The sequence below is a fragment of the Lepidochelys olivacea genome (assembly GCF_965140295.1).
Source record: "Lepidochelys olivacea isolate rLepOli2 genome assembly, chromosome: 16".
Classification (NCBI taxonomy): Eukaryota; Metazoa; Chordata; order Testudines; family Cheloniidae; genus Lepidochelys; species Lepidochelys olivacea.
This window is the reverse complement of record NC_140426.1, coordinates 22,572,616-22,589,326: the sequence shown is the minus strand read 5'-3', so window position 1 is coordinate 22,589,326 and position 16,711 is coordinate 22,572,616. Positions and strand designations below refer to the sequence as shown.

The 16,711-nt window shown below is 44.8% G+C and overlaps 1 protein-coding gene across 1 annotated transcript in view; it reads left to right on the top strand.

The window, feature by feature from the left end:
* Nucleotides 1–9,893, top strand: part of KCNT1 (potassium sodium-activated channel subfamily T member 1) — a 168,899-nt gene extending 159,006 nt beyond the window's left edge. Inside the window, exons 29-31 of the mRNA XM_084649953.1 lie at nt 168–230; nt 7,279–7,363; nt 7,961–9,893. Coding sequence (XP_084506079.1) covers nt 168–230; nt 7,279–7,363; nt 7,961–8,087 — 275 coding nt within the window. The 3' untranslated portion in view covers nt 8,088–9,893. The remainder of the gene's footprint in view (nt 1–167; nt 231–7,278; nt 7,364–7,960) is intronic.
* The last annotated feature ends 6,818 nt before the right edge of the window (nt 9,894–16,711 follow it).

Below are 16,711 nucleotides of genomic sequence, written 5' to 3'. Positions count from 1 at the left end.
TCCTTTATTTTTTTTTTTCCCATTTTTTCATGAAAGCTCAGGAGCTCATCTCTAATACTTGCCAAATCACTGCTTGCTGATCTCTCTCTCTCTCTCTCTCTCTCTCTCTCTCTCTTTCTCTTTCTCTTTTTGTTTATGTCTGTACCTTTTCTCTGTATGTTCTGTAGAGGATGTAGCAAATTTAACAGCCAGTGATGTGATGAATCGGGTAAACCTTGGATATTTGCAAGGTAATTCTTTTTCGCTGGGAGTCCAGCTTGACTCACTGCACCCAGCATAACAAGATCATGCCAATTAAGTCTAACCCACACCCTCTTGCCAGTTTTCACCTTAGACGGATTTTGAGTCTTTTTTTAGCACTTATTTGTGGGAGAGGATTGGAAAAGGACCATTCTTATCTGCACCACAAATGGAAGATCCAATAAACTCACAGAGAGACAAAATTCAGTGACTGTTTGCTGTTTGTTGAAAATGTTCAAGGAAATTACAGCTGTTAATTGCCTCTTTAAAAAGCCCTCCTTCCAAAGTGAGCCACTGCAACTCGATTTATGTCTGTTGAAACCATTGGGAATTTGGGACCCAGATTTTTTTTTTCCCTTGGCAGAATAAAACAGGTTGGGGATAAACTGCGACCTCACTTGAAGCTATGGAATATGGGCCTCAGTGTTGGATTTAACTAGCCCCCAGACTTGTACGCTTCTCCAGATGCCAGAAAGATTGAGTCTGAGACAGTTTACAAAGCACTTTGGGGCCGTCCAATGAACGGCACTATAGAAATGCAAATATTTCATTATCTTCTTTTAAAATATGTGTACCAGGATCAAAATTTAATAGCCTTATATCATTTCTTTTAAGAACTGTTTTCTACTAGGTTTTGTTGCTATTTTATTTCAAAACTCCCCTAGGAGAAGCTCAAAGTGTAACCAAAACCATTCAGGTGTTCGTAACGGTTAGCCCCAAGTCATCTGTGGATGCTTGACTTGACTCAAAGGAGCAAGGACCAAATTCTGTTAGCACCCACATTTTACCTAGTCATCTGAGCACCTTGTTTAGTCTCCAAGAGGACAGTCTTATTCCAGCCCAACGGGATTTATTTGCAATTACCCCCTGACTCAAATCTCTCAGTGGGAGCTGAATTTCATACTGGGTTAAACAGTAACTCAGTTCCTGACTGAAGCATGCCCATGCTGTGTAGCTTTGTAGAAAACAGGCCATGCTGAAAGAAGCTTAAGCATTTAAGGAGAGGTACCTGTGGGAAGGGATTTTAACTACAGATTACAGTCATCAAAGTTCATATGATTTTGATGGCTACAGCAAAACAAAATATAAAGCAAATCTTTATGTATCAATCCTTTGCCAAGGCCCTTTTAAATCAAACCCAAAGATGAGCAAAAAAAATTTACCTATTTGAATTTCAGGCCTTCGTTAGGCAACACTTAAGGTGAAAAGTTGGCATTTCCCTATAAATTGTGTGCTTCTTTAGAGAAATGGCCCCAAATGTGGTTTCATGGAAGTCCCACTCAGTTACAGTATATTGCCAGCTAGTCCATCCATATTTGTTAATCCATGTCTCAGTGACATTTTTTTGCCTGAAGCTCCTTTGATTTATTACCCCGTAAAGGTGTAGCTTCCTCGATGGTCAGAGCATTATGAATTCAACTTATAACCTGATAAGCCAGGAGAAATTAAAAATATACCTACAGAAAATTTGTTAATGCTAATATTATTTTTTGGCTCTTCAGCCAATCTGAATTCCATATTTATCTACAAGCTTATAGGTTTTTAGTCAGAAGACCAAGTTTATATCTGGACACTCTCTAAATTGTTCTAGCGAGCATATATCTGCAAGATGAGCACAACAGAGTCTCTGATCCAGAGAAGACGATATGGCAATATACTTGGTGGGTTAGTAGTGTTTTGGTCTAATGCATGGTTTTGCTAGGAAAAACGGCTTCCATGGAGCAGGAGAACCTGCCTCAACCAAAGGTATGCCCATTCCTTCCCCAGTCATATGGCAAACTGTGCATTCGTAATGACCAAGCTGTAAGAAGTTTTAAATGTCTCTCGCCCTGCTCTCATGGCATTACTATGCTTCTGCTCCCGTTTCACTGTAAGGCTAAGCATTTGGATGTGATCAGCTAAAACCAAACTGTCTGACACTATAAATATTGATCAGTTGCTCAGCGCTGTGGTATTCTGGAAATAGGTTAGAATGGTACCAAACAAATGGTTCCTTCCCAAAAAGGAGTGCATGATTCACAGTCCTCCATAGCAACTGATCCGTCTTCCTTCATCACCATGGAGATAGTCAGCAGACCCCAAGGCCAGCAATTAGTGGGAAACCCAAAGAGGGAATGATGTGGAATTGAATCCCAGAGGTGGGGACCTGCTCCTGAGAATGCGCTTTGGCATTCACTGACTCTGCCCTCAGGACAGATAGCTGAAGAGTTACTTCTGAGCGGAGACATGCTGAGGCAGAGGGGAGCAGAGAGCTGGAGACCAGACTAGGGTAGGTTACTTAGGGCTTTACAGGAATTCATCCATGCAAAAGTGAATTGGCAGCCAATGTAGACAGTGAAACTACAGCGTGACCTGCTATTGAAAAGGTGCCCACTTGTATTATGCATCGTGGCCGTGTGTAGTGCGCTAGCTGAAGGTGTGGCCTTCCAGGTTAATCTTAGCCAAGGTGTTTTGCTCCACCCTGGAACTAAGAGGCATAGGTAGCTGTGATGCACCTGAGAGGAATGGATGCTGGCTCTTGGCCAGCTGAAGATGAAAGAAAGTTGCTCCTGGCTATTGCTGTCTGTGTGCCTAGGGGCAGAGAGGGGACTAATAGGGGGACCACTGATGGGGCCCTGTGTTAGACTCCCATTTTAAGTAATACCCTTTGTCCAGATCTCAACTGTCTTTGGGTCCTCAGAGACTCCTCTGTTCACAAGCTGTGGAAATAAAAGCACAACCGTTTTCTGCTCCTGGTGGCTATTGTAGCCATTTTCAAGGCTGGTTGTTTCTCCCAAATTGCCTGGAGTATGAGGTGTTAAAAAGACAACACAGCCCCAGATCCAGCAGAAACGTGGAGCTCCAACATGCTCCTGGATTTTCATTGTAAGGAGACCTTGACAGCCCTGAAGGAGATGGGGTGGCAGGCAGGTTGCGTGGGTCTGTTTCTGAATGGGGGGATGAATGAGAAGGTTCAGGAAGGAGGACTACAGTGCGGGGCGTCATTAAACCCTTCAACCGCTGAGGTTTCAATGTCTCCATCTCTCATGCAGAGGGAGTGAAAGGACCTCTTTGCCTGTAGCACAGCATAGTGTTTACGTGGCTTAGGGTCTTTAAAACAAGCTATTAGTGATGCCATAGGAATAGCTAGCCTGTGTAGTCATTACAACCAGTTTATAGATCAATCTCTGTTCTAGATATTCGTTTTCACAAAGCTCTGCACAGTAGCAGAGAATGCATGAATGTTATGGCTTAGCTGATTTCCATTAGCCTCAAGCGCCATGGGCTGTACACACGTACCCATCTGGAGGCCACTGATGCAATGATTATTGGTAACTGGAAAGTCTATCATTACATCCATACACAGGGCATCAATGGTGCCGACTCTGCAACATCACTTTGCCCAGCATCCCAGGAGAGGACAATTGCGTACTATTTGTACATGCAATTCTGAGCAATGCTTCTGTGCTGACCAGATGTGCACAAGCTGCTGTGAGCGTATTTATGTGTGCGTAAATTCAGGTGGCACATCTGCCCTGTAAATCAAACATCTGCTGTCCGTTGTGGTCATGCATCTTTGCACATGCATTTGGCCGTTTTGCTCAGGCAAATCTATTTCATATTTTGTTTGACTTGCTCTCATAGAAGTCTTGGCCTGTTTCCTGAAAAACTGGTTTATAAAGTATTTTCTGGAGTCCCACTGGAGAACACATTTTAAAGGAACAATCAATTATATTGTAATAATCAAAACCAAGGGAGATGTAACAAGAATTGAAAAGACTGGGGTGGTGGTAGGGAGATTCAGGCATAGAAGAAGAAAGAGTAAAGTGAAGAAAACAAATGCATGAGATAACTTCTGTCTAGGCAAGGTCTGCTATTGCAATCCAAGAAGACTGTGGCACCAGTGAACATTCTCTCTAAGATAAAACCTTGACTACGATTTCAAAAATTGTGCAAAAGTCTAATAAGCACAGTAGATGGTTTTCTGTGCTGATGGAGTATTTCAGACTAATATTAGAGATGAAGGGCCAGTGAAAAGCCTTATAGTGATTTCATGTGACTGTCTCTGTCATTACTCTGCCCTTGACTTCCCTCTCTATTAACTTGTCATCCCTTTTTCCACCCTGTACGTCACGCATCTTGTCAGTGACTGTGTGACAAATGTTAGTTGTTTGACAGCCCCCAAACCCATTTACGCATATGGAGCTACACGTTTATGAGCATAATTTTCTTGAGTGCTGAAGAGATGTACTTGCATTCGTTTCACTCAAGATCTTGTTGCTCAGTTACTTTAAAAACAAGCCGGAGCTACCATTTAGAACACTGATATTTACGCTGTGCAACATGAACATGATGTAAATAGACCATGCAAATAAATATACCCACGCACTTATCTTGCTGTCAGCATCGATGAGGCTAGTTCTATGGAGTATTATGTTTTACAAGATAATTTATGATATGCATGTGTTGATGGCTATGAATATTTCCTGATGAACTTGCTAGTAACTCAAAGCCTTGCTACTGAATTCTGTCATCATTAAGGACCTAACTTTGCTACAGTCCCATATGCTCTAAAAGGACAATGAGTTTTCTTTGGGTAGAATAAAAAAATAATCATGTAAATAAATCCTGCCACTGGATTAAAATAACAAACAGGGGAAACCTGAGAATGTGGTAAAAATCCTACAGCCGAGGGGTATTATAGTTGCATTGGAGAGCGTTTTGGAGTGCGTGAGATGCACAGAGTGCACTAAGAGTAACGTTACTTTTCCTTTTGCATTAAAACAAGGTAAGACCCGTGTCACGGAGTCCCCGGGCGCTGCTCTGGAAATACTCCCTAGGAAGCCAGGCAGGACCCTGGGGGAGCCTCCTCTCTGTGAGCAGACTGTCTCCAGGGCAAGAAGCTCACACAGCTTCGACCTTCCTGGGTCTGACCTTGGAGCATTCAGCATCCCCTGCCCCACCTTGCGCTTCCCACAGCGAGTCCGCCCAGGCGAGGCTCCTGGGGAAGCCAGTGGGTCCTGCCCCCCACCTCCGCAGTCAGACGTGACTCTCAGCCAGCCAGTAAAACAGAAGGTTTATTAGACAACAGGAACATGGTCTAACACAGAGCTTGTAGGTACAGAGAACAGGACCTCTCGGTCTTGGAGGAAGGCCCAGATGGGGCTCTGGCCTCCCTGCCCCCCATTTTCCCAGCCAGCTCCAAACTGAAACTTTCCCGCCCCTCCTCTGGCCTTTGTCTCTTTCCACCTGATCTCTTTGTTCTCCAACACCTTCAGTTGGCACCTTTGCAGAGGAGGGGCCCAGGCCATCAGTTGCCAGGAGACAGGGTGTCAGCCATTCTCTGTGCAGACAGCATCACACTGGCCCTCTAGGACTCTGCAACAATCACACACCCTTATCCCACCACTTAGATACTTAAGAACTGCATAGGGGAAACTGAGGCACCCACACAGTATTCAGAGAAAACATTAAGAACATTCCCACTTCATCATAGCCAGTTCTTTACTTTTCTTAGTGATGCCTTATGGTCTGAGATAGACACTAAAAATTGTCCAGCACTGAAATACCTGGGCTGGGTGGCTGCCATCAAGTGGTTTCAGTTGCTCGCAAGTGCTCAAGCAGCCTGGCGCTTTGAAAAAGTGATGGTTGAAAGTACAGGAGCCAGCCCCAATGTCCAGGGGAACGAATGAGGCAAGCGTAGGGCCTTGCTCTGGTGAACACCTATAGTCTTGGAAGATGTTTGTTTCATTCATGGGGACAGACAAGAGGCTTTGGCGTAAGGATCACCGATGGTAGGGGTTGTGTGGAGTGTGTGAGGGACAGCATGCTCTGGAGTGTGACCATAGGATCCTGGGGAAAAGGAGGCCCCAGACAGGCTGGGTGTGCGGTTGTCAGGAAACTCTATAAGAGAGAAAATGGGTGAGGTAATATCTTTTATTGGACCAACTTCTGTTGGTGAAAGAACCAAGCGTTTGAGAAACACAGCTCTTTGTTTTCAGGTCTGCATGGTTGGCAGCTTGGACTAGCAGGCTGAATATGGTCCAGGCAGGTACATACTTGAGCAGCTCTCACAACCGGCCCTTTGTGCTACCCTGCTATTTTTAGCATGCTAGGTCAAGCAGAGCTAGCGTGGGTACATCTAAGTGAATTGGGAATGACCCCCCCTTCCCAGCTCAAATGCAGCCATGCCAGTAAGTGACTGCTCAGCTGTGGTCCATGACCCAGCCCATTCCAGGAGCAGGATCAGAAGGGGAGCCCTTCAGCTATCAGATTAGGGTGCTCACAAATTATGAGCTAAATCCTGGCTTTAGGGATGGGGGCTCTTATTCGCCAGAGAGAGAACTGGTGCTCTGAGGAGTTAGTGGTCGCAGGGCGCACTGCTTGTAAACCAGCCTTGCCATTCCGCCTGGCTACCTTACAGCCCCCTGTCTCCTGGTCTATGCAGAGGGGGAGGGAACCTGCTCTCCTCCTTTAAAACATGCTACCACAAGCTGAAGTTCAAATGCTTTTTTCACACTAATGCATTATAGACTCCAAAGGCAAGATGCGCCTCACAATCCTGTTTGTCCCCACCTGCTTTTGTGGTGCTGTTTTTCATGTTAGTGAGGCTTTGGCTCGTCTGGTGGGAGGCACCCAGGTACAAAAGCAAACTGGGTTGAGCCCGTCTTGCACATATTGTTTGAAGTGCTGCTTTCATTGGGATAGCTAGAGACAGGCTTGGATGAACCAAGAAGGCCTGGTAGTGGGTAAAGTAAACCAAGCCAAAAAGAGAGATGAGCCACCAAGCACTGTTGTAGCAGGACTTGTCATAGGGCTAACCTGGCAGACACGCTGGAAGTGTGATTTTAGCGCACCATTTCACACACATTCTTCAGCACATCTGCTTCTGTAATTGTAATGCATTGGGAAGACTTGGGAAATGTCCAATAGCCCTTATGGTTCCCCATTTTCAGGTGCATGTGAGATTTAAAAAATGGTCCCTGTCTAATCCAGCCAAGAGTTACCAGTGATCACTCCAGCCACGTGCATAATGACTCCATTTTTCACCCCTTGCAGATGAAATGAATGACCATCAGAACACATTATCCTATGTCCTGATTAATCCGCCGCCGGACACACGCCTGGAACTCAGTGATATAGTGTATGTATGACCTTAACACAGAGTGTTCGTAGTGCAATGTAAAACTGTGGGAGAAAATTGCTAAATGTCATCTGAATAGCTATATTGCTGAGATTTTAGCTGACCCAGGTCATTCACGTGCTCTGGGGACCCTGCCGTGGAGGAGGGATGTGGTGAGCGGCGGGAACCTCTCGCTTGGGGGGAGGTAGACTGGAGGAAGACTTACCAGGCAGCGGGAGGCAGCGGGAGCCTCAGGGAAGGGGCAGAGCAGGGCCTCCACCACAGCCCAGGTGTCCAGCGGCTGGTCAGCGGCAGCTGCGCCAGGGAAGGCTGAACCTATTATACCCCCCTCCCATGATCGTACTTGTAATTGTGTAGCAAGATATACACACAGTCTGCCCTGAAGATGCGCTGCGTCACATCTGCTCATTTATACTGGTGTAAATCTGGAGTAACTCCACTGATGGGAACAGAGTTAATGTGGGAGTAACTGAGGGCAGAGTGTCCTGTGTAGCTTGCCCCAAGAAAGCCTGTGTGCCTGGAAATGATAGTCACGCGTGAGCTAGGTGCCTGCCACGTACAGGTAACCCTAATGGACTTGTTCTGTGTGTCTCCTAGGTATTTAATACGATCTGACCCTCTAGCGCATGTATCCAATGACTCCCACAGTCGAAAAAGCAGCTGCAGTAACAAGCTGGACCCTGGACCATGCAATCCTGAAACAAGAGATGAAACGCAGCTCTAAACAACCTTGCCACTGACCAGGTCGTCTTCTCATATTGCTAATGCATGGAATTGTAAGGGAATTCACTATAAACTTTACCCAAAGGGATGAATTTCTTGGGGACAAAAATGGATTCCAGGTGGACTACTTAAAAGACAAAGTCCAGTAAACATTAATTGTCAGTGGGTTCCAATGCCCTGGCAGATTCCTCCGCACTGCACTAAGGAAATGTCATTCCCAACCTGGATTCAAGCTGCTTAGAAAGGAAGCTACTCAAACCTCGGAGTTAAAGGACAGCTGGCCAAATAAAAGGCTCGAAGATTCATACAGTTATTTGTTTTTAACTTTTTTTAAAAGAATATATACCGCAACTAGTGAAGCAGGCTTCGTCGGTACTGGCAGAGGTGTCCGAAGTGAGCAGCGCCTACAACTGAAACCTGATTGAGGAGACGGATTGGGCTGAAAAACACCCCTAAACACTGCAGGGCACATTGTACCCAGTGGGACAGGGAAGTGTCAGGGCAAGAGAGAAAATGATCATGCAGCCTTTTTATTTATGTTTTCAATGGTATCCGTCCCACTGCAGGCTACCGAATGTTCTTCAGCGTTTGCTGCCTTGTTTTCCATTATGGGGAAAGAGAGAGATGGGGAAGGGAGAGAGGTGATTGAGCCACCACTCACTTGATTAGCCATATCCAGTTCTGATACGGTAGCAAATCATGCCCTTGGAAGCTCCAGCAAGCTGCTGAGGTGGGGCAAGAAACCCCTTAAGCTACAGGCCTGCTGGAAGTATGTGATTTGGCCTTAGGCACTGGGCTTCATGCCACAGTCATTACAAAGGACATTTATCATTCTGTCAAAAGGCTGTGCCAAATCCACTGTTTCTTTTAAAGTCTCATAAACGGCCAAGGGAGGACCATCCCTGTGCCATTTATCTGTGTTCATAGCTACATGGAAACCCTGGTTCAACAGGCTAGTGCTGCTGGGCCCTCAGGCTCGCACCCACCCTGGGACTTTGCCACTTCGCTGCATATTAAATACCAACTCTGTCTGGCAGGTACTATTATATAAACTGGCAACCGTCCTAGTCTAGCCATACATAGCTGAGGATTAAAGTATCCTGGGGGCAAGATGCAGTTTTACAAACAAGGCTGCTGTATTAACACACAGCTTAGGATAACTGAAGAGTCTCTTACCTAGCTAGAAGATAAGTACAGCTTTAGTGCCAGCTGGATCGAATGTGGCCAGCACCTCTCTTCTAAATACTTCATTAAAGCCACACCGGGGGTGGGGCGGGGGGTGTCACTATCACTGTCGCCAATTAACACTGCAGGCCCATGGAATTAGTGCTAGGGCTGAGCTACAATGCTTTACTCTAGCTTTTCCTAAGCAGTTGGTGACAAAAGGCCATAGGCCACGAACTAACTGCCATTGTAGGCGCTAAGAGTGACCCTGGGCCCTCACAAAACTCCTGCTCAGCTGGTGCCTCAACCCACTCGGTGCCTAAATTTTCACCGTAGAAGACCCTGCATGCCTAATATTCTGCCTCGGGGCATGGGTGCTGTTGCCTTACTCTGGGGGGCCTGGCTGCCTGTGCCCCAGCGCTATTCACAAACCAGGGGAAGCGAGCCATTCCCTCAGCTCACGGGCCGCGCCCAAGCTAGTAGGTGCTCAGAGGGCATCCAGGAGAGTGGCTCCCTGGCCACAGGACATAGTGCTGCTGGCCCCCACGTTATTGCTTAGCACACGCATCTAAGCTGGGAGACCCCACAGCTTCAATCCCCGCCTCAGCTTGATGGGGGCGCAAGGCTTGGAGTGGGGTGTGTTCTGACACTGAGCTATGGGATTGGTGGGGGGGGGGGAGAGGGGTGTCTTTAGCTCTCTCTTTGGTTGCAGCTCTTCCATGCTGGATAACTATTTAGTGTCATTGGTGGAAGGGAACTGGATCTTGGATCTCCCACCACTCAGCGGGGAGGCCCGCATCTCAAGCACGCGTGCTCAGTGGGCCAATGCTTATTTAATCCCAAGTGAACCAGGCTTTAACAAGCTAGATGGTGGGAAACCCACATGAGCGTGTCCCATAGCTCAGGGGGTAGAACACTCCCCAGGCAGGTGGAAAATCCATGTTCAAATCCTTTCTCCCTACCAAGCAGAGGGGGGGAATTAACCCTGGGGAATGTGGGTCTCCCACAGCCTGGATGAGGGCACGAATCACTGGGCTAAATCTGGGGGGTAGCAGCATCTCTGCCTGGAGGAGGGGGTTCGCACCTGTGGCTTCCCAGCAGCGCTAGACACGTCGTTGCAACCCAGATTTAGGCACTGACCTCCTTGAGAGGGGTGCAGGTCTAGGGCACTCTTCTCATTGCCCTCTTCCATTGACTAACCGCCTGCTCAGCGTGCCTGCTTTTGTGGACTCCACTCTAGGTGCCTCTCTCTTCCCTGTCATTGTACTAGAGTGCCAAGGCTTCGAACCAGCCTTTGTGATGCCCAGTGATTTTTTTTCCCTAGGTGCTTAAAAGTGACCCTCGCAGTGCTCGACAGGCAACGGCCAAGTCTCTTTGCAACTCTGGTCCACAATTTAGTCAATAGGCCTCATTTCATAACTGAGAGGCCAAGTCTACAAACAGTAACACATGTAGGTAGGTTATGCCAGTGAGCTCATGTCATTACAGGACTAGGCCCTAAGAGAAAATCTGGGGGCTCCAGGACATGCAGGAGGGGGTTCAGGGCTGGAGCAGAGGGTTTGGGCACTGGGAGGGATTTTGGGTGCAGGAGGGGGCTCAGGGCTGAGGCAGGGTATTGTGGGGGGTTCAGGGTGCATGTGCTAGGCGGCGCTTATAGCAGGAGTCTCCCAGAAGCAGTGACGTCCCTCTGGCTCCTAGGCGCATAGCGGGCCGGGGACCTCTGCGTGCTGCCCCTGCAGCTCCCATTGGCCACGGTTCCCTGGCATCAAGAGCTGTGGAGCGGACGCTCGGGGCGGGGGGGCAGCGCATAGAGCCCCCCCGGCTGCCCCTGAACTTAGGAGCTGGAGAGACATGCCAGCCACTTCTGGAAGCCATGCAGAGCCGCTCGCTGCGGCGGCCAGGAGGTCCCTTATCAACAGGGCGGTCCAGTCCAGAACTGGACATTTGCAACCCTCCACCCTGTAACTGGTCACAGACAATTTGGTAAATTCATTTTAATTCCTTTTACAGTATCACCAAATCTTGCCCTTCACTAAGTGTCCAACTGCTATAGTCACAGAGGCCCAATTGAAAGATGCTGCTGAAATTCAACATCCCCCCTACACCCTTCTTTTATTGCCCCCTTAGTACCCCTGTGTAGTATGACACTCTGCCCCCCGCACCCTCAATTCTGGCCAGAGCCAAGCTGGGACCTCATTTCTCCATCAGGTGAAGTCTGGTGAGGTGCCTGCAATCTGCCTTGTTTCTGCTCAACATTTCCCAGCAGTGGGCATGGCCCCATAACAATGGCTCCTGGCAGCTACAGCTGTTTTAAGCACCACATCGTCTAACCCCTCTCACTGCAGGGGCTACAGGACGTGGTGCATAAAAACACCAGCAGCCACCTGCACCTTGTCTGTGGCTAGCACCGGGGGAACTGGACAGATGACAGCTCAGCCTCTGCTGGCCCAGGGAACACAGAAGGTAGCTGGTGGTCTTTCTCCCAGCACTAAAATGGAATAAGTGCTGGAGCAAACACCCAGCCCAGCTCTTGCCCTTTAGTAATTTTAAAAAGGAAGATTAAAAAAAACAGAGTTTATGCAGACTAGGGGCCGAGAGTCAGTCTCCTATGTCCATATTCAGACACCTCAGTAAACGTGGCCTGATTTTTAATGGTGCAGGCCACTTGCAGCAGCCATGGAAGCCCAGGCCAGCTGTGCTGCTGAGGCTTCAGCAAAGCGGGCTATTCACCTCTCGGGTTCTTCGTTTTCCCCCTAAAACTGCTCTAACTGACCCAGAAACTAGCCTGGATGCTGGGAGATTCACCCAGGGGAGATGCAAAGATGGTTAATGCCACCTCAGTACACGCATCCACATACCTCCCTCCTCTCCCCTTTGGTTTCCCCATAAATTGCATTAAATGCTCCTTTGCCGCAGCTCGAGAGCACTTTTGAATAACGCTGAAGCTTAGTCTTGTGAAGGCCATAATGCAACGAGTATGAATTTAGTCTTGCTGTGGCTAGACCGTCGCTTATTGTCTATGCTGTTTCTATGCTCATTGTGGTCTTTGCTCTTATTAGGGGACAAGTCTCTTATCTAAAAATCTCTCCCCTATTTTAAATAGCAACTTCTTAACAGCAAAATCATCTTAAGTTTGAGAAGGGTCTTTCCAGTCATTCCCCTTAACTCATTTACTGATTAACTGCAAGCTCAACCTTTGACGGTAGTAGACTTTGTTCAGGCTACCTCAACGTTTGAGGTACCAAAAATGTTAACACCTTTGTTATGAGCCTCAGAGACAAAGTTCTTTTATAACCGGGTAAAACTATATGTAGAAGTAGCTTTTGCCTACAGTAAAGATGTGAATGTACAGAATAACCTTACAGTACTAGTCAGTATAGCACCATCTGGCCAACTCCTATTAACACTGCATTGACTAAATGGTAAAGAACTTTCTATAGCAGAACAATGTATTTTTCACCTATTTTTGCACACTTTAAACTGTTGATGTGTAAATGGTTTATTTGAATGCCAAGTGACTAACAAAGATGTTGACTTTATATACTTTTAAATTAGTATATTAAAACATAAGGGATTTTTGTGAAAATCCTGTAAAGCACAATGACAATGTCATGAAGTTCCACTGGACATCACTGATTGGTTGACCAGGGATTGAAAGATGAATGGATGCAGCAGCTTTGTTTATTTTCACAAACATCTGCCAGTCGTTCCCACTGACACACACACAATAGAAGTTGTTTGTGTTGTTTAAAATTGCAGTTTTAAACAGCCAGTAAAAATACAATTTAGTGCTTAGAGAATTCTGCAAAACCAGCAATATCTGTGTCCAAAGTCCAGAATCATCAGTAAAGTGTTAACCTATGATTCATTTCCTGAAAAATCCTAATATCGGGCATTTGCAATCATGGGGTAACCAATATAGAAACCTATTTTTCCCTTACGGATGAGACAATTCCTCCAGCTCTGCCTTCCACTCCTGACTCTGTGATAATTTTGTATTATTGTCAGTAAACCATTTCATCTAGGTGTTCCAATGGCACCTAAGCTTCCGTTGTAGAGACACTCAGCCTGTAAGGCTATTCTCAAGTGGCTATTGACACATATTAAATAATACATTACAAAAGGAAAAGCAAGCTTTGGCTGGAGGTCCCTGCTTAAATGCCTTCCTGACCCTGAAATTTAATATCATGGGAACAAGCACTGTAGTTCAAACTCACTCTCTCTCATTGGTGTGGCCTAGAAACATGCCAATGAAGAAAAAGGCTTTTTCAGCCCAGTTTTTCAGACTACTGCCACAGGGCAGAGCGCACCAAAGCTTGTAGACATGAGCAGATATCAAGGAAAGATATATTCTGGCATGCGAAACGTTAAAGTGCCAATTTTATATCATCCTCAATTCCAGTGTGCATACTGCACCCCTCCCTGGAGCATGCTGGTGGGAAGGAATGTTTGCTGGGTTATGCATTCTCTCTACACTTTACCCATCTCTGGGTCCTGGTGGTTAGAGTTGCTTGTACTAGGCAGCACCACTGCTTTCTTTCTCTCCAGCCACACACCTCAGTCGTGGGGTGTAGTCCATGCACTTAAGTGTTTTTAAGCCCTTCCTTCTAAAAATGAAATCTTCCCACCTTTGCAAAGATTGTTGAGGCTTAAAATAGAAAAGAAAGAGGCAGATCAATAGGCTTCATGTAGGAAAACTTTAAAACCTGGACTAGGTTTTGTGTAGTTAGTGCTGCCAATCAAAAAAGCTTTTAATACAGTTTCTTAATTCAATTAAATTGTCATATCAAAATTGGAATGAGACAGACTTGTGTATGGAAATCACACAGCAATGTTTAATATGTTGCAAGCCTTGTGTTTCCCAGACACAGGGAAGAAAGTAAACTTCATCTCCCGGTTGAAGTTCCCTCAGTACAATGTTGTGTGTCTCTGGAGAAAAACAAGCCTACAAATAAACACACGATGTGGCTAATGCTGGGCAATGAAGGGGGTTACACGTTCATTGGAGTATCTAGATATGCGCCCATGGGTACATTCTGGTTGTTTTCAGATTTCAATTGTTCATCCACGCAATGGTGAAGAGAGTTAATTTTCAGAGTTAGAAGGAAAGGTCTGTAGGATCTACAGCAAGTGAAGGAAGCAGCCCTGAACCTTCAGCCATTTGTAGACCTAAACTCAAAAATAACTATTTTTGAAGTTTTGAAATGTTTGGGTGAAAAAGGTTTTTCTTCTTCCCATTTATTTCCCACTGGGACGAGAAGTGTCAAAGTATCATGAGAAATATGTTCTTGCAGGATATCTGAGGGGAAGTAACAGAAGTCTCACAAGCACACCTGTTCTCTTGAGATTTACAAGTCATTTTGCAGACTTAAGAGATTCAGATAGTTTTGATAATCCTCTAAACTGTGAATATGTTAAACCAAGTCTAAATTACAAACTTCTGGAGGGTTCCCAATCTCTATTTTTTACTCAGGTTATAGTGAAACAAAGCCATAATTAGACACAGAAATATCTATTTGTAAAAGTCGTTACAGGTCAACTCTATAGACTCTCGACTCAGTCTGCCTTGCTAGTTGTTCTTAGGCTTGGCAGAATTTGATTTTTTTTTTAAATAATTTTGATGGTAAATATCCATGTTTGTTTTTAAGCATTGTTTAAAGTTTTTACTGATTTAAATGTTCACAGTTGCAGGCAACTAAGGGAGCAGACAATCATTTAACGACAGTAGACATTCAGATTCAAAAAGTTAAATCTTTGCTGCTGTTAAAATACAAGTTATTAATATCCTATCACTATGGATAAAGTAAATCTACTTAAATCAAACTGTAGTAAGTTCTCAAGCAGCACTTTTCTTCTTTTGCCGATCTGTACATTTCTGTTACCACCGATGGAAATATGGTTTTGTCTGAAATTGATGTTTACTGACATTTACCGATAAAAACTGAATCCTTCCAAGCCTAGGCATATTACCTGTGTATATTCTGCTTATTGTACATGCAAGATGAGCACTCCTTTTCATTTGCCTGGTTCCCTGGGCTGATGAGGTGTGTAAATAGGAAGTGATTCTATAAGTAGAGAGAAGTAATATATAGTTTACGTGGGGACAGTGCAACAAAGTGCACTTCCTGTAGCCATGCATGTTTTTAATGTTAAAATCTAGTTGGAAGTGCCAAACAGCCATCACAAATCAGGCGCTTAGTACTAGGGGTTATTTACTGCTGCATGCAAATTTGTGGGTGTGCGGTCATAAAGTAAGGGATTATTATACTGTACGTTTTCAGAATGATCGATCAATTAATTGCACAGGAATTCACGGCACACGCTGAAAAAAGATGTACTGTATTTGTTTGAGTGATCGCGTCCAAATGAAAGATCACATTTTAAGGGTGCTAAAAGGCAACGTGTTAAGGCTAACCCAGCTGAGTAGCAGAACAGTAAGTTAGGTTGGCAAAAATTATAAATATAATATACTAATGATAATGCTTAACATAAAAAAACCCCAAACCAACACATATAGAATATGCATGATTTATTATAATACCAAAAACCTTAACTGTGTTCTGTGGTACTTTGACAATGCTTCATTTTGTTTAATATATACATGTATTTTAAAAAAGAATGACACTTTTACAAATTAAAATCTTACAAATTTCTATGGTGTAAATTTATGGTAAACATTCTAACGAGTTGTAAAAAATATCTCTTGTAGATATTTAGCTACAGCTGATGAAATTCTAAGATCAAATGTTTAATTTTCTGTTTCTTTAGAATTGGTTACAAGACTAATGTAAAAACAAAATATTTTATTTTTGTAATGGTCCTGAAAATGTTATGGCATCAAAGGGAAAATTATGTGTCCACTTATAAACCGCTGTTTTAGAAGGGGATTGTGGGCAAAGTCCACCTTCGTATGTAGTTGTAATGCTCCAAATGCTTTTCAGTTGTTCAGAAAGCAAGAAACAGCAGTATGGTGTATGACATACAGTAAATATAAAACTGACAAACCTACTGACAGCGTCTTGGCCACAAACCAGCGTCTGAGGCATGAAACAGCACGGCTACAGAGAATTGCTTCAGATATTTATTTTCATTTTTGTTCTTATTTGAAAGACATAAAACTAAGTATTCAGGAAAGAAACAATAGCTCATCCAACAGCCAGTAAGTACAGTATTGACCTCTGTTGTTGGCAGCCACGGGCACAAAGTTATATAAAGGCCATCTCTTTAAAAATACTGTACAACAGGGAAAGATGCCTGCATGATTAATGAGGAAGTAACCTACCTATGTTTTAGAAAGCAGTTAATTTTCTTATACATAATTTATACCCTATAATGAAGGCTGTAATATTGTCAGTCTTTCGGAAAATACAAATGTCTTCAGAAGGATAGCTTGTTCATTTGCTTTTCCTCAATAGCTCAGGTCTAAGAAATGTGCCAGGAGTGATCAGGAATAATTGCCTG